General features: G+C 37.2%; 1 protein-coding gene across 1 annotated transcript; it reads right to left on the reverse strand.

Annotated features, from left to right (window-relative positions):
- Positions 1-301: 301 nt before the first annotated feature.
- On the reverse strand, positions 302-17,368 carry LOC121422387 (splicing factor U2AF 50 kDa subunit-like). Its single transcript, XM_041617394.1, has 13 exons — positions 17,231-17,368; positions 14,877-15,051; positions 14,257-14,363; positions 13,200-13,399; positions 12,492-12,608; positions 10,359-10,497; positions 9,258-9,337; positions 5,554-5,676; positions 4,764-4,853; positions 4,232-4,358; positions 3,850-3,953; positions 2,668-2,846; positions 302-2,601 (listed from the first exon to the last, which is right to left on the reverse strand). The coding sequence occupies exons 1-12, from the start codon at positions 17,253-17,255 to the stop codon at positions 2,715-2,717; spliced, it is 1,419 nt and encodes a 472-aa protein (XP_041473328.1). The 5' UTR covers positions 17,256-17,368; the 3' UTR covers positions 302-2,601; positions 2,668-2,714.
- Positions 17,369-22,246: the final 4,878 nt, after the last annotated feature.

The following is a 22,246-nucleotide window of genomic DNA, read 5'->3' on the forward strand; positions in this document are numbered from 1 at the left end:
CATTTCAGATTCTCTATGCAAATACAATTATAGGTCAATTTATTCTCTGTAGTATTAGTCTATATCTGAAAACGTATATTTTAAGACTATGTATTCATAACACACAGTCAATGAGAGACCACACACAGTTCACTCCCCCTTTAATCGCAATTAATCTCGAAATTTATGTCAACTCAGCTCCTCCTTGGACAATTTAAACGATGATGAAATAAATTGTAATACAACCAAAGCCAGACACTCTTCAGTATTTTAAAACATGATTATACAAACATGAAGAAAAGAGAGAAAAAAACATTGAAACTGCATTGGACTACAAAGCATTTATTTGGAAAAAACATTCAGTAATAGAAACCACTCAAGAACAAATCAAAATATGTTGAATGAAACAAAAAATTACAGAAATTGATTTTAGGCATACATAAACTTTGCAGAAACATGCAGCTTCTTGCTTTCAACATTACATCTTGACAAATGAGTGAATTGATTTTGAATGAGCAAACATATGATTTTCACTTCAATTAGCATTGTGAGAAATTACATCTTATTCAGTGAACTTCTAGGGCCTGTAATACCTTGGTCACATTTGTTCTACGGTGGCCGTTCGGTGAGACGAAAACAGCTGTTTTAACATTTTTTGTACCAGCTAAATATAGTTGGTTTGAATAACAATGAATAAAACGGCCGTTTTCGGCTCGCTGTACGGCCGCCGTAGAGCAAACGTGACCGAGGTATAACTTACAAGAAACTATCATTTGCAGATTTAGGCCTAAATTTGTTGTCCGAAGTAGGCCATGTTTCTTAATATTTGCAATCCATTGTACATAATAACTTGTACTTCCGATACTAATTTCTCAGGGGCGAAGCTTTAATAGACACAAATTCACATTAACATCATTACATTTTTCCAACCAGAGGGTATGCTATGTAATGCTTACTCTCATTGTTCGGTGAAAATGAAACCCGAAAAAAAATATCCCATAGACATTATTTTGGTGAATGGCATGCAGACAAAGCCTGGGTAATATACAAGTACTCATGAGAATACCTAGTAATTACTAGAAATATCACTGAAAGTGATTAATACCCCCACCTTATTCCAACGTCCTTTGGTAAGGAATATAATGGCAATAACATAATATGCCATTCCTATTTTTGTAGCAATATGGTTCAAACACACTAAAATAACATGTCTTGCACATTCTTACTGAAAGAGCAACATTAATGTGAAGCATTCAATAGAAACTGATGAAGTAATTTGATCCAAGAGATCTGTAGTGGATAAACCTTCACCCAACCATACGCAGCTTCCTGTATCTCCTTCAAACATTGGGAAGGGGGTTAATATAGATATTTTGGAAGAAAAAAAATCTTTGGATTAGAGAAAATAAATATTCCTATCAAACCTCAAAGTGACATGAAATAAATTAAGCAGGGAAAGAAGACACAGCGAATCAATCATGAACATGTAAAATAGTACATACATTAAATTTCTTTTGTTCGAGATCCTAGAGCAAATGCAACGAGTGCTTAGGAGCAAGAGGTCAACAAAGGAACAATCAATATTATTACGTGAGAAAGATGGTCGCAGGAAAGTACTTAATCATTAGCTCTATTGTATCAGAGAGATGATTAAAGATAAGTCAATTGGTTATAAAATTAATCATTTATTAATTGAATAAAGAGCTAATCATTAATCATTCACATCCCAAACTGGTTCAAAAAATCAATATTTCTCTATGTCTCAGCAACATAAAACATAGGAGATTACAATATTTTTCATGCAATGTGTAAGGTGGAAATACTGTAGTCCTTGTTCAAACTTCAATAACCCTATTCACAATGTAAAGTTGATTGCTAAAACAATGCAAACCTCTCAAGCTTCAAGAATAAGATATAAGGACTAATGATTCAAATTCAAGGGATATTCCACTTCTAATCCAACGCTGTAACAGAAATTGATGTTTGAAATCTAGGATTTCAAAGCAATTAGTGGAAATAAGATCTTCATGTAACCCCTCATCACTGACAATTTTACATTCTACTACTAGTATATAAAGTGTTTAAGTGAAAAATTCCATTTGAACATTCCATTGCAACATTGGGTATTGAAAACCACCACTAATATGTACATTATAATTCACTGTGAATTCCACCTAAAAGTAAATAGCCTAATACCGTTAAAATTGCAATCAGTGAATAGCAAATAATATGTAGTTTTCAAGGAATAAAGCATGCAATAAATATTCCCCACAAAGTAAAGCTACTTTGTTGATAAAATTGTCCCCCGCCATGAAAACGCAATGAATGCCACCAACATTTCGGTTAGTAATGCTTGCAAATGACTGATTAATAATGTTTCACATCAAAGTTTAAAGTAATATGCAACACAATGTACGTATTACAGAATACATGTATGAACTACAATATTGACAAGTATGCATCCAGTGTTTATTAAACATAATGATGAAATTCTACAGAAAAGGTGTGAGAGTTTACAGTATCATGGTTATATCCATTTTTATTTTGCTACAGCTTTAAAACCCCTTCTTGTATCAATTAAAAAATTGAAAGGGGTCACCAAACAGGCCTTAACACTGAAATCTGTGTACTAAACAGTACGCAACAATAAATACATATTAGTTTTCCAACGATGTGTGTTCATCCAATAATCGAGTATTACATTCATCGAGTGATCCAGCGTGCAAAAACAAATCTTAAAATTCTCTTCTGTGGTACTTATCGTTGTCATAGAAGGATGTTACAACGGTGCGGTTGGCAAACTTCCGACCAGCGAGGGCTCTCTGAGCCGCCTGGGCATCCATAACAGTCATGAATTCAACAAAGATCTGTAAGAATTAAAACAAATACCATCAATAAAAATTCATATCATTTTTCTAAAGCTACTATACATAAATGTCAAATAAACTTTGCAAAATTCATCTCTCTATGTACTTGATTTTGACAAATTTCACATACTGGTACATGGTTTAAATAATCAGACAACAGAGTGAATGGTGTCAGGAATAGTAAAAGTGGTTTCACATTTGGTCTAACATTAAAATGGATTTGCACACATTCACAACTGCTGCATAGAGTCACACAACAAATGTTTGAAAGCTCAATGTTTCCACTGACGCAATCTTGATCTTGTAAAGCCGATGCCCTCTTCTTAAATGATTAGTAATACATTTCATACTCTTCATCCATTTTGTCACTAGAGTACATTGAGAGATTGGATATAACTTACTGATACTGCATAAAAGTGCTTCAGCATATGGAATTACCAAAACAAGAATTACTTGAAAACAAAGGCACAAATAAAAGAATGGAACATGTTTCAAGGTGATCACATACATTAATGGTGCCAGGATTTTTTTTTTTTTCAGTGACCTTTCTAATAATCTTCTTTTTATTTCTAGCTTCCTCCTTTGTACCCTCTTTCTTTTTTTTTTTTACAATTCTTGGAAAAGAAATTCATAGGGGATGGTCACTCCTTTCCCCCTACATTGTATACCAAAATCACTGATCACACCTCTCCATCTTCTTGATGGAGAGGGAACGTTGTGGTCTAGTGGTTCTGACTCTTGCCTTTCAGAGGGTCGAGAGTACAAATCCTAGCCATGCCGTGTTTTCCTTCAGCAAGAAATTTAACCACACTGTGCTGCACTCGACTCAGGTGAGGTAAATGGGTACCGGCAGGAAGTAATTCCTCAAAAAGCTGTGCGCACCAGAATCGGAAGACTAGCTAAGCCCAGGTAATATAGGAGCGCCTTGAGCACCTAGCAAGGTGGATACGTGCGCAATACAAATCCTATATTATTATATTGTTATCATTGATGTTACAATTACCTTTCCGCAACCGGGGATATCTAAGCCATTAATGGGACGTGGGATCTCAAGACTACGAACTTGGCCATACTTCTGGCATTCCTCCCTCACATCTTGCACAATATCTGGATAAGAAAATTTGAAAAGTCGATTGGTATGGTTATAATTATCATCATCACGAATTTATCATCCTGTTTTTCTTGCCATTGTTACATTCATCATCATCACACCATCTTTAACACCACTATCATAACTGGCAACATCCTCCTCCTCCTCCATCGTCGTCATCATCACAACCACCACAACCATCATCATAATCAATACCCCCATCATCATCATCACCAATCATTAAGTTCTATCAATGTACTCGACATTCTTAAAAGGGTAAAAAAAATCAATTTACCTTCATATTCGTCATCATCTTTGAGTTCGTCTGGAGTAACCATGTTCATGAGGCAGAGGATCTCTGTGTTTGGTCCTGTAGTACCAGGTAGGGATAAACCAGGGATGTTGATCTGGACTTGTTGACCCTGTGACACAAGACATGCATGATTCAAGAGGGAAGGAATAACAAACCATACCAAGGATTAACTTCAAGTGGAAGTTCACCCTGACAAAAAGTTCATTGTGAAAATTGTGAAGGTTGATAAAAATCTATCAAAGATTTTAAGTTATTAGAATTTTATTTTTTTTGATTTGTGACGTCATATGCTGCAAGCAGCTTCCCATGTATTGTGAATTAAAATTAAAAATAAAATTTCATTTTCTCAAGAAATTGAAAATGTTTTCCACTGTACCTTCAGTATATCAACAGAAAAATTATTTCACACCTATCCTGAAAGAAGAAGATTATAGTAATCATGAACAGTTTTCGGAACTGAAGTGGCTACCCTGGGTAAATATACCGTTATTATTATTATTATAAACAAGTGTACCTGGTTCATTGCATTCTTGGCACCAACGCTTGCTCTCTGAACAATCAACTTCTTTTCACCAAGCTGCATACCATTCAGTCCAGCAATAGCCTGTAAGAAGCGATCGATAAAAAATTGATAAAAAGGGAAATGAATTGATTAACAAGTAAATCAATCAAATAATCAGTTGAATAATAAATCAAATAAATGATTAATGTGGAAGAGCCGTGGAGTAGTGGTTCTGACTCTCGCCTTGAAAACAGAGGGTCGTGTGTTCGAATCCCACCGCGGTCTAGCGTCCTTTGGCAAGGCGTTAATCCACACTTTGCCACTCTCGACCGAGGTATTAAAAGGGTACCCGGTAGGATGCGAAATCCAATGTAGTATACCTAGCAATTGAGTCTTGGAACTCTTGTTGGAATGCTCCCCAGAGAGTGGAGAGCAAGGGCATGCAAGGATCCGATGACCGGGATAATATGGGGAAAAGTGCTTTAGGCCAATATGGGAAAAGCGCTATATAAAAAATAGCTATTATTATTATTAAATTGCACACAATATATAAGAACATTTTTTACTTTATTACATACACTGCAAGTAACATCTACACTTTCTCTTATAAATTACATCTCAGGACCATTTCATAAAGGAATTGCAACTCTTGTAAATTTGCCATCATGGCAACTACCATGGCAACCTTGATTCTGATTGGCTGCTGAGCCCTGTTGCCATGGTAGTTGGTATGATGGCAGAGTTACAACAGAGCTCTGCAAGTCCTTTATGAAACGGGTTTCTGATGTTCTGATAGACTTACCAACTCGGTGCGGTCATTATCGACGTATTCACAGAATGCATATCCCTTAGAGAGCGATGTAGCACTGTCTTTCACCAAGTTGAAGGCTTTCAGAGGACCGAAGGAGGATAAAAGTTCCTTGACCTGTGCAGCACATCACAGCAATCAGGAGACAAGGAGATAAGAACAGTTTAGCAAACTTGCACTACCTAACTTCATAGCCCCTATTCACAATGAGTGGAACTTTCTGTTTCTGTTTATGGTAACTCCCGCAGGAACTCGTCAGGACAGCATTTTGCTGTTAAATGCCAAGCTGGTATATAACCAATTACCTTCTTTTTTTTGGACAATTTGTAACAAGAAGAAATCACTGAATTACATTTTATCGCTTAAGCCTCTTTTTCAATTTTCCTTTTCATTTTTTTCTTTTCAATTACAAATAAATTTATGAGTAATGAGATGCAAATAATATCTGTAAACACAACTTTCCAATATTTGAGATGTAACTTCTGGAGGCACTCATTGGTGCTTGATTCAATCCCCACTAGTCTTATGAGAGAAGAAGTTGTATATCATTAAGTAATAATATAATTTTTGCCTATAAAGGAATACTTGTATTAGATATATGTATTACTATCACTACTTTGTATATCGACACACTACAGAAGTTATTTTAAAAGAAAAATTCAGAATGGGATGATGTAAACTGAATTTACAAAACATCTTGCCGTTTCAAATGTATCCCCTCCCTTACAAACACGAGGGGCATATGGGTAATGCCTTATCATGCAAGAAAATCTTTTTGAATTTGATGTTTTCTTTTCTATTCAAATGTGATTCAGTACGACAGGATCAGTATCAGATAACTTAGGCAAAATTGGCAACCTTTATCCACTTACAACTTGTATGAAAGAGAACACAAACTTACCTCTACTTAGTCAATGAATCTCCAAATGGTCTACCAAACTAGGAGAGAAACGAATCTCCATCTTTCATTCTCATTCTCTTTTTCTCTCTCGCTCTCTCCCCGCTCCTGTCTCTCCCCATCTCTCTCTCTATTTCTCTCTTCCAAAATCCATTTGTCACTAGACTACAGTTCACTTCAAACAGGACAGTACAAGTTTCAATTCTGTACCTTTAGCCTTCCTAGTAGGCAGAAAGCAGCCTTCTAAGAAATTTCTCCTTTGAAACATTTCTTAGCCATGAACATTTTCTATCCAAAATGACAACAAATGATCATGCCCTTATTATATATTAAATGCCTAACATGTAGCTAGCTACTATGGTTCTGAACTGAATGACTTACAATGTCAATGCTTTTTCAGCCACACAGTACATTCAACCAAAACAGGATATAAATCAATGTGATTGTACTGCTGAAAATGTTTTGGGGATGGAAGGGGGGGATTTGATGAAACTAATATCTATAAAAAAAAATCAGCCATCTTCTAGTAATTCTCCTACAATATAATTATAGCAAGATAACTGCGAACAACACCATAGCTCACCAACAGCTTCATATTCGCTAGGACCATAGGCCGGAATGCATCTATACACATTTTAAGAAACATCACAACGACTCTTATTCAGTTCCAAATTTCCCCCAGCCATTCCCAATCTCTCCATAGTTACCTGAGAAATGTGTCGATGATTACTAAAACGCAAAGCGCCACTCGGCTTCGGAGACAGATGCTCGTATCAAGTTGTTGTTGACTTGAATGACCCAACGATGACCAAATCCAAAAATGCATAATTAGCAAGCACTAAATCAGTCTCGTAAAAACTTCCAAATTAATTCTTTCGCACAATGTGCTTTTTTTTCACTTTCTGAAGTTTATCTTCCATTTCTTAAGATTTCCACTTCACTTATCCCCCAAAGATCTTTCCCATTTCAATAATAAAGGAGAGAAAATGGAGAAAAAATGGAAGAAACGGGAAGAAATAAAAGAAAGAACTGTTAAATATTTAATGAAATAAAGTGATTGCATGTCTAGACTTCTATTTTTTTTATCAACCCTACCATGTCATGATTTAATTTAGCTGGTAACTAGTAATGCCTTATTTAACCCAAAATATAAAACATTTAGTAAAATTGAGCAAAGTTAATAGAAAAGGGAAAGAAAAATTTAGGTTTTATCAATATATATTTTTTTCCTTTCTTGTTGATTTACAGAGATGGTCATTTTTTTACCTTACTGAACATGTGATATGTTGCAACAGTATATTATGTAATATCAAGATGATACACAAATACACAATAAGCATTGGAATATCTCCATCGGTGTAAAAATACATGCCACAACAAGAATAGGGAGAAAACTTATGTTTGAATGATTCTGACATAATTTATTTTTAGCCTGTTTAGGGAAAAAGAGCAATAAAAAGGGAAATAAATATGATGCGAGCTGCTGAAAAAGTAAAAGGGAAGAAATGGGAGAAAAAATGTGGAAAAATATCTGCGCGTACAAATCACTCACTAGATCGAAGTCAGGACGACCATCAACAAACGATCCTTGAAGAAGCTTCATTTAAGACTGGAAAACTAAGACTTAAAATTGGGAAAGAAAACACCTAGCTTCAGCTGAATACAATGAATTCTTATGGATTTTCCATGTAGTGGCCTTGCTATCCACAGTGATAGAAGCAATCGAAGAGTGCTTTGGCATCATCTCGCAAACCAACGACAACATTCATCATGGCTGTTGCGGAGATCAGTCTCACGGATATAAAGAGGCAGAATATCATGACCCAACAATAACTTACATTTTACTCATGGATGGCTTCTATTCCTTGCATGATTCTATTTTGCCCCTTCCCCAATCCCTTACCCCCCCCCCCCCCTCTAATTCACTCTCTCTTCTCCAATGATCTCTTCTCTGTACATGCATCTCCCTAAAACCTTACCAGCCTTTCTGATGAACCCATCTTTAGATCCCCACTCTCTCTCTCTGTCTCTCTCTTCCCCTATTAAGTAGATGACTACCGCATTTCAACCACATGAGGGGGGTGACCTTAAACTAAACGTAATATGGATTCCAGCTTGTTTCGTTGGTGAAAAAAAATCTCAAAATCATAAATTCATTTGTATCTCATAGGAGGTTCCTTAATTATTTTATGAAATCATTAATATAATGTTACACAGAAAAATTGCTTCAAATGCAATTTGCTATTATATTTAGCCCCTTGTTCCTACTGTATCTGTCTCCACCTGCATGTAATGATGATTTTTCTTTAACTTTTTGTTGCTTGAAGTGCAAGGATGTTAAGAACTCAGCGATGCACCTTTAGATCTCTACATACTCTGAAAATGTTGATACGCTCTGTAGACAAAGTGCTTGCTAAAGCCTGGAACATGGCTTGATTTCATACAATGCAATGATGGTACACAAAAAGATTTGAAATTCTTAGATGATTCCTAGTAAATAATAATAAAAATAAATATTTGTTTGGGAAAGAAATGGAAGAAAAGATATATCCTCGGCCCCGATTCCACCGATGGCTTGTTCAATTCCAGCTATTTCTCATGGCTCCCGATCTCCATAAGGGAAACAAATCGAAAAAGAAAAGGGAGAAAAAAACGGGAGCAAATGCAACAGTAAACCTTGCTAATAAATGTCATCTTTTAAGACTTTTGTTTGTAGTTGCTGTTGCTATGTTACCCAATGGGAAAGATACCAAGCTTAAGCAGTGTAAAAAAAATTGAATTATTCTGTTAAGTTTCTTACCTGGTCATCGTTCAAGTAGTTTGGTAAACCTCCAATGAAGATCTTGTTTGGCGAATCCTGGACGACAGTAGACACAACACCTACCACAAGGATGTAAAAGAGATTTACTTTCATTAGTCCAGGGTTTGGTTACTTAACCTTTAAAAGATAAACTATCAATCCTTCACCCCAGGAAAGTTGTCTGAAAACGTGCACCACAACGTCCCTCTCATTCTATGAAATTGCAACAGCAACTTCATTTGTGCTAGTCTTGTGTGAAGACCTACTTATTGATAAAAGTTTCAATTAGGGTCTGTGACTGGAGACTACCTGACAGACATTATACAGATATTGCCTACCTAGAGTTTGAATATAACATTTCCTCTCCCCGACGGAGTTATATTTTTCCCAAGGGAATATATTTTGCCCGAAGCGCGCAGCGCTGAGGGAAAATATTATCCCGAGGGAAAAAATATAGCTTCGGAGGGGAGTTGAAATGTTATTTATTAAAACGATAGACCAGGCAATATCTGTTATATTATATAGTATATGTGGATTCGCCATCAGAAATTGTATTCATTATCCGGCTCAAACCCGAAATTCTTGCTACTGCTCTGATCCATCTACGTCATAATAGTTTTTTTTTTAAATACATTAAGCGCGTTCTTCATGCAATCGACGCGTTAACACTAGCGCGTACATCAACTACCTTGTTGCGCAACTTGTATGCAGCGAGTGACGTCACCTTAGTGGATATAACGCCGCAATTGAAAATACAACGCGGTATATTCCCTGAGGTGACGTCAAAACCTAGAATATAACAAATGCGATCCTCGCAGCCATGGTCACGTGATGGCGTATTGACCTATCACTGATTCGAATCAACATGACCTATGACTAATATAATTAAATAAGCAATCATCATAAATCATGAGAGGAATGAGTTAACTTTAACAAGAGTAGAATTAGGTTCTGATGGAATGAGAGGTCTACAAGAATTCGTGTTTTATCCCCAATACCTGAATGACGAGATGAAATCCGAGAAATAATTGAGGTTCACCATACATTATACACTCCCTATCCTATAGCTTTGTAGGAAAAAATGAAAGAACAAAAGCTCACCAGGTACATGTACAGTAGGTGTAGCCGACATGCCTGGGATGGCCTGGTAGTCTTTGGGTCGACGGATCTTCAGGGCTTGGTTCTGGAACAGGATCCCATCAAAGGCCATCGCCTGGGTAGTTTCTTCCACGGAACGGAACTAAGGAATAGGAACAGGGATACGATTAAGGAATAGGTTTATTATTTATAACTTCATCGTTACCCAGGGGAGCCACTGCTTAACACAAATTTGAACCGTCTGCATTTTCATTTTTCTTTATGGCTCCTAGTTCCAACAATGTGGCGCCTGGTTATCCAATATACTGTATCTAGGGGACCAGGAGCCACTTAACATGATAAAGTTGTTATTGCCCAAGCTTTCGCTCAGCGCCCTAAGAGCTCAAGCATTCAAGGAATTTCCTTCTACTGCGTACCCGTTTATTACACCTGGGTGTAGAGTGGCAAATGTAGATAAATGCCTTGCCAAAAGATACAAGCGCTGCACTGGGATTCGAACCCTGACCTTGTGGTTCTTAGCCTGGTGACTTATCCACGTTACCTCTACCATACAATGATTCAAAGCAAGATGAGATTGAGAATAAAATGGTTGGATTGGAGATAGAATCATGCATAGAGGTGGGAGGGCGATTGCTGAAAGAGTGGTGTGAATTCGGCCACCCCTGTTCAACAGGGATATACTAACTGACTGATTAGGAAGGCATAATGAAGAGTTCATTTTGATTGTAATCATTTCTTTACTTCAAAGAAAAGCAGTATACAAATGAGCAAAGTGAAATAATGAAAGAGTAACAAGCAAAACCAGGTGGGTGTATCATAAAATTGTTCGTTATATAGCAGAGATGCTAACTGATAGCTCAAAAAAATCCTGAAAACCCAGGCCGGGGTCCAGGGGCCCGCCCAGGGCCCCTGGCGGGGTCAAGGGCGAAGCCCCCTGAAGCTGGAACGTTTTCTTATTCTTTAGAGGGCTGAAATCATTAATCTACAGTAGTACATAACAAATAATTAATGACATAATAAACTTCATATCATAGGCAAGAAAGGTGCTCAAAAACAAAAAAAATCATGTAACCCGTACTCATTACGGTACGGGTTAACCTGCTGCGGGTTAATATGCTGCGGCCAATGGGTACGACTCGGGACGGGTGTATGTCAACATCAACAAGACAATCCTATACTATTGAAAATCCATAAATCACAATTTCTATCAAAATGATGGATAGTTCACACATATGAATTGATGAATACGCACCAGAGAACACATATTTCATGGTAGCAAATAGGTTTTCAGCTGAAATCCCGCGGCAGACAACCAATCACTCACGCAGCAGCAGGCAATTGCAGCCACACCGGGCCGTGCTTCGAGCGGTTCTACCGGGCGATCGCCCGACTGGGATAGCGCTGACACCCGTATCCCTGCAGGGTATAGAGCGGCGTTTGCAACTGCTACAATGTATTGCTCGCGCGTACCGTGCAAGTACACTACCAGCTAAACTTCATGCTGCGCACAACGCTAATAATTTTCCGTCTGCGCAAATTGGCCATCCAAAATTGAAATTGCGCTCTCCGTAGCGAACTCCGTGACAAGATTTGGAGGGGAAATTTTTACGGATTTCACTTTGACAATCGATTTTTTTTCCCGGAATATTTTTCAGCAAAGGAAAAAATCCGGAATTCCGGAAAAATCCGGAAAATTAGCAACTCTGATATAGGGATATATCACTCAGCACAAGAAAGGATCATGAGTCGTGCGTAGTCCTTCGTATCTTACAAACAACTTTATGAAACACCCACAAGGCAGGTTGAAATGTACATAAAAGTGAAATTACAAAGACATAAAACATTGATTGCAAAGAAAAAAGCAATCATACAATAAAACAATAAAGACGAGAATACAAAATTAAGATTTTTAGAATGAAATACCCTACCCTGAAATATTGCATTTTGAAAAAAATCTTAAGAGATTTTTGTCAAATGATTCATCTAAAAAGGTATTCAAAAGGGGGACATTCTCTATCTTCGATGACAAGTTTCTTCTTTGCCTATCAGAACAATTTACGATTTGCAACGATTTAAAGAACTTAACATAATATGTGAGGATTGCTAGATAAAACATGATATATCAAGAGCATTTACCTCAAGGAAAGCAAAGTTTTTATCATGGTTGACCTGCACAGCTAGGACCGGGGGTCCTGGTGCTTGTGATAGTCCAGCACTGTGCATCTTGGCATTGAAGAAATCCACCATAGCATCCTGCAAGATAACATACACTCATATTAAAATTGCATGTTATTGATGATCATTAACTAAATGGGACATTTTAGATACAGGTTCTTACTTGACACATAAATACATCAAAATTAATCAATAAGGACTCAGCTCTGTGGTTAGTGACAATAATATTCATACACCCCTCCTTCGCAAAATTAAATTATCAGTCCATAATAAATATCCATATTGCAGCTGATCAAATGTATGAAGTGCGTACAGAAACAACTTACACCAAAGTTCTTTGGCAGTCTTCTAAATGATAACCTGAAATCAGGTTATCCAAATAAATGAATTGACCCATAAATTTCTATAAATAACAGCTTGAATTATACACATTACAAAGCTATAGGTAATCATATTGACTAGCTTTAATTTGCATGAGATAGCATATTTCCCTTACTAGAGCCACGATCATCTCATCACGACTCAGGGCAATACGATACTACTGTATTTCCCTAATAGCAAGTTCATATCATAGAAATATCTAATGGGTTGGTAAAAATCTACACAAAATTAGTGAGTCTTCAGGACGATAAGAGACACTAGGCAACTCTGGTACTAGTCAGGATTTACCTCTGTGACTCCAAAAGGAATGTTTCCAACATACAGCCTCCTTGCTTGTCTGGTCATCTGACTGCCCACTACGGGGACAGCAGGGGTAGCTGCAGCCACTGCAGCAGCCACAGATGCTGCTGCTGCTGGAGGGATGGCAGCGGGCATGGGAGCCTCGGGGATAATGGGCTGGGGTGCAACTGCAGGGGGGATCTGACCAGCTGATTCAAGGGAAAAAAAATACATGTATTCATTATCATTCATTATAGGAAACTTCTGGGCACCATTTCATGAAGCTTTTCAGAACTGATAAGTCGTCATTTAACCATGGTAACTGACAGACCGGTGCTTCTCACTCAGCCAATCAGAAATGAAGGATCTTACTGAAATCGTCAGAGCTGATAATTTAGTTAGTGCTGATATCTTTCATTAATCGCCCCTCTGTTGACCACCCCCCCCCCCAAAAAAAAAACCCACAAATGTACACCTTATTAACAGGCATTTCACCTTCTCCCATATCACCCCCTTGTATATGTACATAATATAATCTCAGCCCTAAAACAAAGATAACATTAACAACACTTGTATGACAAATTATTACCCTAAACTACCATTATTTTCTCCTAGGAAGCAAAGTTTACATCATACACTTCTTCTGAAGAAATTCTATGCATATTCACATTTGAAAATAGCAGGGGAATGGGGAGAGATAAGGAGAGAAATGGAAAGACGGGACATAAAGAGAGAGGGTGAGAGAAAGAGGAGGGTGGGAGACCAATCATTTTAAACCAGGGGCCCATCTTACAAAGAGTTGCGATTGATCCGATTCGATCTAATCGTCAACATCTAAATTACATGGTTTTTCAAAATATTTTCTAGAAAAGAGTCGTATATTCATACATTCACTGTTTTCTTGACAATTTAATATGCTTCTCTTTGCTTTCAAAAGACAATGAGCAAATTTCCAAAAGAAAAAATTATGACACTAATGGATTTCCATAGATTTGAGATTGATCGGATCAATCGTAACTCTTTGTAAGACTGGGCCCAGAGACCATTTTCTGATCAATAGACTCACCTTGCATGGCTTTGTACTGCATTGGAGAAACATGTTCAAATCCTGCTGGCGGCACATCCCAATACTTGTTAGGCTTCCTTCTCCTCTTCCTATCACGAGGTGAACGACTACAGAGCGGAAGGCAATAGCATGTGACATAATCAAGAATCAAATGATAACACATGATTAACTTTTTTCCCTGTCTCTGGGAGACTGTCAAGGATTATTTTCAAAGCATTATTGAATGTAATTAAAAGTAATTGATGTCAATTACTTTTTTCAATTATAATTACAATTACTTTTCCTTTCGAAATTTCAAATACAATTACTCAAAAATATGTAATGAATTACGCAATTGATCAATTACACTGTACCTAGTAACTGAGCCCAACCCTGCTATTAAGTAAATGAGATTTTAGAACAGTTTCAAACCACTTGTAACAAACTACTTACCCAATTGCCAATTGAGATTTGCATACAAGTACTTTACATAAGTCTGTGATCTGAACTTCCAAACAGCCTTTTTTTTCTTTATTTCTTGTACAATTTCTTTCAAAACTTTCCCCATTTCTTCTTCTTCTTATCTTCTCCTTTCATACATATTTTTTCATTACATTGTAGAAGGGTTGGATTTTACGAACCTCCTCCGCCGCCTATCTCTTCTGTCCCTGTCTCTATCTCTGCTCCCTGACCGTGATCTACTTTTGCTTCTACTCCTTCTCCTCCTTTCTCTGCTTCGACTTCTTTTATCTTTGCTTCTGCTTCTCCTATCTCTGTCTCGGTCACGATCTCGACTGCGACTCCTTCTCCTTCGGTCTGATTGGGATAAAGACAAATTCATTTGAAAATTACCGTCCATAATCTTGAAGTAATTAAATTTGTGTGTTTAATAATAATATAAACACATGCGCCACGTCTATGGGCTGATCACTATGCCAGGCAATCAAACACTGCATTATTTCAATTGCCTGGCTGTTTGCCTTATTTGCAATTTGCATCTGTGTTTTTTTCATTTCATACCTCTGGTTCTACCATGAACATCAATCTCAAACAACAAGTTGGTCAATTTGATCAAGTCCTTTTGAAATTTTGTATATTTCGATCAGTTCAGCTCTGTCTTCTATATGATAGAGAAGGTAGTTTTAAAGTCTTCAGCCTTTCAGGATAGTCTAGAATGACAGAGACGAGGCAGAAGTCTGGTTGCTCTTTGTTGTTCCTTTTGAAGTAGATCTTCATCTCATTTGTAGACAGGAGCCCATGCAGAGTTGCAATATTCCAGAGTAGGTCTTACAATGGCCTTGTATTACTAACTGTAGTTTTAGAACGTGGCATCACACACATCTGACACTTGTAATTGATTCATGACATTAGATTCTAAAGCCCTGTCTTCCAATATTAACCTTCTTATGAAACCTGATAATAGTATATGTCATTGACTAGCGCAATCAATTGGTGTCGGCACTTGGCAAGTGAATGAACTTCCCTAGATTTCTTGCAGTAGTAGAGAAATATTTGGAAAAGGAGCCAGTCCCTGTAACATCAAACTGGGACAATCCAAATTTCATGGGCGCGAATGCAGTTGCGCATCGGATGACTTTGAGCAGATTTCCCCACAAGTAATTGTTTGCAAATGTCATACAAAGTATCTCATTCTCAATCCATTTCAAGGTTAATAAATCCATCACTTTTTGAATATCGCAATAGGGAAAAGCTGCATTTTCTTCTTCTTTTTCTTCTGGAAATACTACAGGCTACGGTGTGGTGTATTGTCATACTGTCGTATTTTCGGCTGCGATCTCAACGGCATTGTTCTAATTCTCTGTAAGAAATCACTTCGCCTGTCCTGGCTTATTCATAATCTTTATATGGACTGAAGTTAGCAACCCAAGCTAGATTTGCCTGCAGCAGCTCACCAGTTGTTTGCATGATTTGGTCGCTAATTTAATTCAGTCGATATCAAATTTACATTATTTACAGGGAAGCCAAGTGAACATGGACATGGTGAAGCGAGCCGATGTCTGAGAATCTGAACAATGACGTCGAGATCAAAGCCAAAATACAGTAGTTCCGATCACGATATTTGGAAAGGCGGTGGCATATTGAAATGTGATTGAGGGAATTGTTGACATTTCATTTGTCACATAATAAACAGTTTCTGAAGTTCTGGTGGGGAAATTTGCTTGTATTCGGCGGGCGCTGGTGCAAAACTGCATTTATTTTATTTTTAGCACCATTTCTGACCAGCACATATAACAAAATCGGCCAAATCGTGGTTTTGGGAACCACTCGTCTGCTCGTAGATTTGTGTACGCGCACTCGTGTACAAAGTGAATGGAGGTGGAAATAGGGAACCGTGCGTGTGACTGAATAAAAGCGCTGCTGTATGAAGTGAACGGTGGTTCCCAATATCACGATAATGCCACAAAATCTTGGTAAAATTTCAAGTTATAATATTTTTCTTTGTGGATGCCATTTTTTTATCGTGTTCTCAGAGCTACCAAGTCTCACGCATTATGCGCGAGACTCACGCATTATGCGCGAGACTCACGCATTTTGGACTCTTGTTCATCCCCTCAAATGACAAATCTCTGTCTCACGCAACTATCACAGCCTATCCCCATATACTTTGTACACAATGTCTGTGATCTCACTCAGATTCACAGAAAATCTCACGCATAGCTGGTCTTTGAACTTGGCATCTCTGTGTTCTTTACAAGGAGTTGTGCCTGGGCCCTGGCTGTGTTGAAGCCAGAACTTGAGGGCCTAATGACAGTACACACACACACGGTTGCCTAATGATCTAATCCACACACAGCACATGCACTAGCGCACCACAAATGCACAATTTACAAAGGCAAGCACACACACATGTCATGATGAACGCGACGCAAACCGGCTGGCTGGCATGGCCGTCATGTTTGTATTTCGTCTATCGTATTAGGAAATGAAAATGAAAAGATTCCAAGCTTTTTACATCACTCTTACTAACGCCTACCTGATTTTCTATCATCTTCGTCCATGATTGAGTGTTTTCCCCTAGTTTTAGGCCAGTTTTCAACAGTTGTTTTCAGCAGGACGGACCAGGCGCCGGTGTAACACGCTCAATGTGTGTGTGTGCTATACCGGTACTTCCGAATGTGTAAAAATTACCGCACTACTAGCGGCCCGTGCTAAAATATATTGGCGCTAATTATTTTTCACCACGCAAAAAATATTTATCCCGATGCCGTATTGCTTGTTGATATGAAGCCCGGAGGGGCCAGTTCCATTCACGAGTGGATACCATGCGCGACCATTGGGTCTCGAAAAGCACCCTAAACACGTAATTTCCATATTCTGAAAATGCACCCCTTAACAAGTACTGACGTGTGAAACCCTACTCTTAACAAGTATTGGAAACAAAACGATACTCTTGGCAAATATTCCCCGAAATGAACCCCTAAACAAGTATAGGAATGTTTTATTGTTACGGGTCCTTCGGTCGTCGGCTTTACCTTATTTGGTTTAGTTCGACCCCACCTTCTACACCTCGCGCAAATCGGACTCTAAACACGTAGTGTTGGGGCAAAAAGGACATCCTCTATAAAACATTTTATTTTTGTTTCATCATCCCCGCAAAATCGACCCTAAACACGTAATTTTCCTAGTGAAATAGATACCCTTTTTTCATTATTTTTGTGTTTTTGACACCCTTATCACGTTACGTACGTAACGTGCCCTATCGTGAAAAAGACATCCTTTTTACGTGTTTTTTTGGTCGCGCATGGTATCCACTCGTCAATGTAAGTGGCCCCCCCGGGATATGAAGATTTTATATGATGTCGCGTGTTATTGATTTTGGTTGGCGTTGAATAAATCATAGAATGGTGAAAGTTTGAAATAAATAGGGGAAAAATTAGATCACTGGGATCTCGATTTGGCACATGTTTTAATGCCATGCAATAAATAAAATAGGGCAACTAGCCCTAAAGTATAAGTTTTAGTATATAGGCTACATTTTGAATTAGTGGGAGGTTTTATCCTCTTCTATGAAAGGCCTATTATTCTGAGTAAAGTTAAACTTGTCATTTCAAACTGAAATGCTTGCTTTTCTGGATCAAATTGACATAACCCATGCGACAGAATGTCATTGTTTAATTTGCCGAATCAGGCGTAGGCCTGCATGATCCTGAGTAAACTATTAAGATCTACTATTCTCTTGCCACTTTGAAATATTCTTCTCTGATGTTCGGCAGAAAAGTATCTGATCAAGAAACAATAATCTAATTCCAGAGACGTTATTGAGAAATCGAGTGATGGATGAGCGGGACTACCAGTTAGTGTGTTCACTAATAGTCTATAAAAGAAAAAGGTTATCTATACCAGGCCTGTATACAATGGGAACGGGAATCGAACTGTAGTACGTGACCACTGTGCAAAATTCAATAAGAAGAATTAAAATAATTGAGAAGAACACGCAGGCTTCACGTACCTTTGCTAAATAAAAATTGCTCAAAAACTATAAAATAGAACTAGAACAACACTATGTGAATTTTATTAGACTGTAGAAAACAATTCAGATCAGATTAAGCCTGCCTTCGGTAATGAACACGTACTCATTCTTTACAAAAGTGATGCCGGTGGGCCTAAAATCAATCTAAGCCTATTCCTTTTATTCAAGTCCACGCCGGAAAATGTTGATTTGAATAAATAAAGAAAGATCAATCTAGCATAACACTGAAAATTTCATCAATATCGGATGTAAAATAAGTTATGGCATTTTAAAGTTTTGCTTATTTTTCACAAATATAGTGATTCGCATAACCTACATGACATGCAAATGAGTTGGTCGATGATGTCCATCACTGACTATTTCTTTCGTGTTTATTATACAATATTTCATTTTTTTTTACAGATTTGACAATATAAGGACCAACTTGACTGAACCATATAGCAGTAAACAATGCTATAAATTTTACATGTTCAGAGAGGAATTAATCGTTGTTTCATTTTTCATTTAATAATATACAAAAGAAATAATGAGTGGATGACGTAACCAGTCTCCTCATTTTCATATCGACCAGAATGTGCATATAACTGTTTTGAGAATTTTAATAAGCGAAACTTTAAAATATAACTTTTTCATTTTACATGCGATTTTGATGAAATTTTCAGTGTTGTGCTGGTTGGATTTTTCTCTTTTTATTCAATCAACTTTTTGTTGGGTCCAGCCCATCAGAAAATTGGGTTAAATAGAAAGAGAAAAATCAAACAAGCATGCATTACACTGAAAATTTCATCAAAATCCAATGAAAAAATATGAAGTCATGACATTTTATAGTTTCGCTTAATTTTATAAAACATTTGACATTTGCTGATCAGCATGAGGAGATAAGGGCGTCGATCCATTTTTCAGATGGGTGAGGGAGTAAAATCATGAATCAACGTTCCAAATGCGCTTGATCACATAACTCACCCACACACACATATAGGCCTAAATATAAATATATGTATGTAAGTATCATATTCCGCATGTTGATTACAGATGTGACAAAATATAGGTAATGCATATGACTCATGAAAAAGAGACACATATCCCACCAACAAATTATAATGCGAGCTGTTTGTAGTAACTCATGAGGAGAAATCACTACACAGATAATGCGAGGGCCAAGAGCGAGCTGAAATTTCTTTATATTCTGACCTGAAAGCTTGAAATTCTAAGCATTTTTGGTAACAATGATTAAGATATGGGTATCTAAAAGAACAATAGATGCAAGCGTGAAGCGCGAGCTTTAAATTTTGATATTTCGATCTGAAAATTGACAGTTTTAATGGACTTTTTAATACTAAGAACAGGATATATATCCAACAAAAGATGGTTGCTAATCGAAGCGGGAGTTCTTTTGAGGTTTAGACCTGAAAACGGGAAATTCTATTCACCTATATTATTCAGGAAAAGTATGGGGGTTTTTTTGCTAAAGAAATGATGCGAGCGCGAAGCGCGAGCTAAAATTTTACATACCACTCTGAAAAAAACGGAAATTGTGAGCACGATTCTAAATAAAGACCGAGTTATGTATTTCAATCTCGCTTGCCGATTTTTGTGTACAATCTTATTTTATTTTTGCACATCCGGAATTATTGGGGGGAAAACGATATGTCTGCCCCCCAATATTTTCGTTGGTGGGGCGATCGCCCCTCCCCCCAGGATCGACGCCTCTGTGAGGAAATGATGACATCATCCACTAACTATTTCTTTAGCATGAAATGAAATTTGATTTGTGGAATTTATTTGTGGAAATACAACTGTTTTAACATTTTGTGTTTAAAAAGAAGAGGGTCGACTCTCTCATTTGCATATCATTGTGTTGTGATTTATAACCATGATAACTGTTTTGTGAAAAATAAGCGAAATTTAAAGTAAGTGTCATAACATCCGATTTTGATGAAATTTTCAGCGTTATACATGTTTGTTTTTCTTTATTAATTCAAATCAGTTTTCCTTTGGGGTGGAATTGACCTTTAATATTATTTACTTACAAATATATTTAAAAAATGAACAGTCATTTTTTTATCAACTTTCTAACTTTCTGTTGCGGCAACTGGGGAAGGGAGGGGGGGGGGGCAACGGTTTGATGAGTGGGTGGCAAGTCCACCCCCCCCCCTCCACATCCCGTGGTGCCCCCACTTCATTTTTCACTTTCCTACGAGGAAAATATTTTCGTTCAAAACCGGTCTGAAAAGTGCCAGTTAAAATTTTGAGAATAACATCAACTCATACTACATAAGGCGAACTGTATATCATCAGAAAAAAATTAAAATAAAGGTGGTAAGGTCTTGAAGGTAAAGCGACATGAAGAGGAATATGATCCTCTTAGTGATTGACCTACATGGCTCAGACGGAGGGTGCGGGGGGGGGGCTAGGTAGCATGGCCATTTCTTGCAAAACTAACTTTTCCTGGCCATGCAGTGAACATGCAATTAAGGTACGAAATTGCAAAAAAAACAACTAGGGAAAGGGAACTATGATTTTAATTCATGTTTTGTAAATCATGAAAAGGATGAGTAATTGGTTGTGCAAATTAAGCGTGAGGAGAAAATTGTTGATATTTAAAAATCTGAAACTGGATAAAATTATTAATTCAAGCATGTAGAACAAGCTGGGTATCTCAATAAACACGTGCGCGTATTTTAGATTGATTTATATAGTATCTGAGCATTATGAGTACAATCATGAATATCAATGATTCGAGCGCGAAGCGTGCCGGCTGAAAACATTTGATATTCCGATCTCAAAAAGTGTCACTAATTCAAGCACTGTGTATAGGAAAATTGTGAAGTGGATATGGATCGCACCTAATAAATGATGAAGTGATTTTGACTAGGAACCCCTATATAGGACTGAGGCATTTCATGAGGACATTTTGTCATAATTATGAAAAATGATGACTATCTTCCTATTCCTCCTAAGTGCGAGATAAAACTTGTCGATTTCCCTTTCTGAAAAAAAAAATTAGGAATTTATTGACATGTTATCATTTTGCCTAATGACAGCGTAAAATTTGTTAATAATAAGGCCTGAAAACTGAACTTTAATTTTAAGCACTTTTTTGTAATTATGAATATATAGGATGCACTGGTAAGTTTATCAATCAAAGTATGCGAGCGCAAATCGGAGGCCGATTTTTTTAACTGTCATAAAAAGGGGATTTTAAGCATTTTATAAAATTACTTAGTATTATAGAGGCATATATATGTGAGCGTGTAGCGCTAGTAGCTGAAAGGTTTTGACAATCAAACCTGAAACGGGATATTGTGAAGATACACGCGAAGAGCTATACTTGACAAATACGCGAGCTAAAATTTTGATACTGAGTCAATAAAACGGATATTTTACAGATCACTTTTTGAAAATTAAATTATAAGTCAAACAAAATAATGGAAGCTCGATGTCGAAGCTGAAATATGTTTTGTATATTGACTTCAAGACTTGATATTTTAATAATTTAATCATGCTATGCGAGAGTAA

The sequence above is a fragment of the Lytechinus variegatus genome, chromosome 10 (assembly GCF_018143015.1).
Source record: "Lytechinus variegatus isolate NC3 chromosome 10, Lvar_3.0, whole genome shotgun sequence".
Taxonomy (NCBI): Eukaryota; Metazoa; Echinodermata; class Echinoidea; order Temnopleuroida; family Toxopneustidae; genus Lytechinus; species Lytechinus variegatus.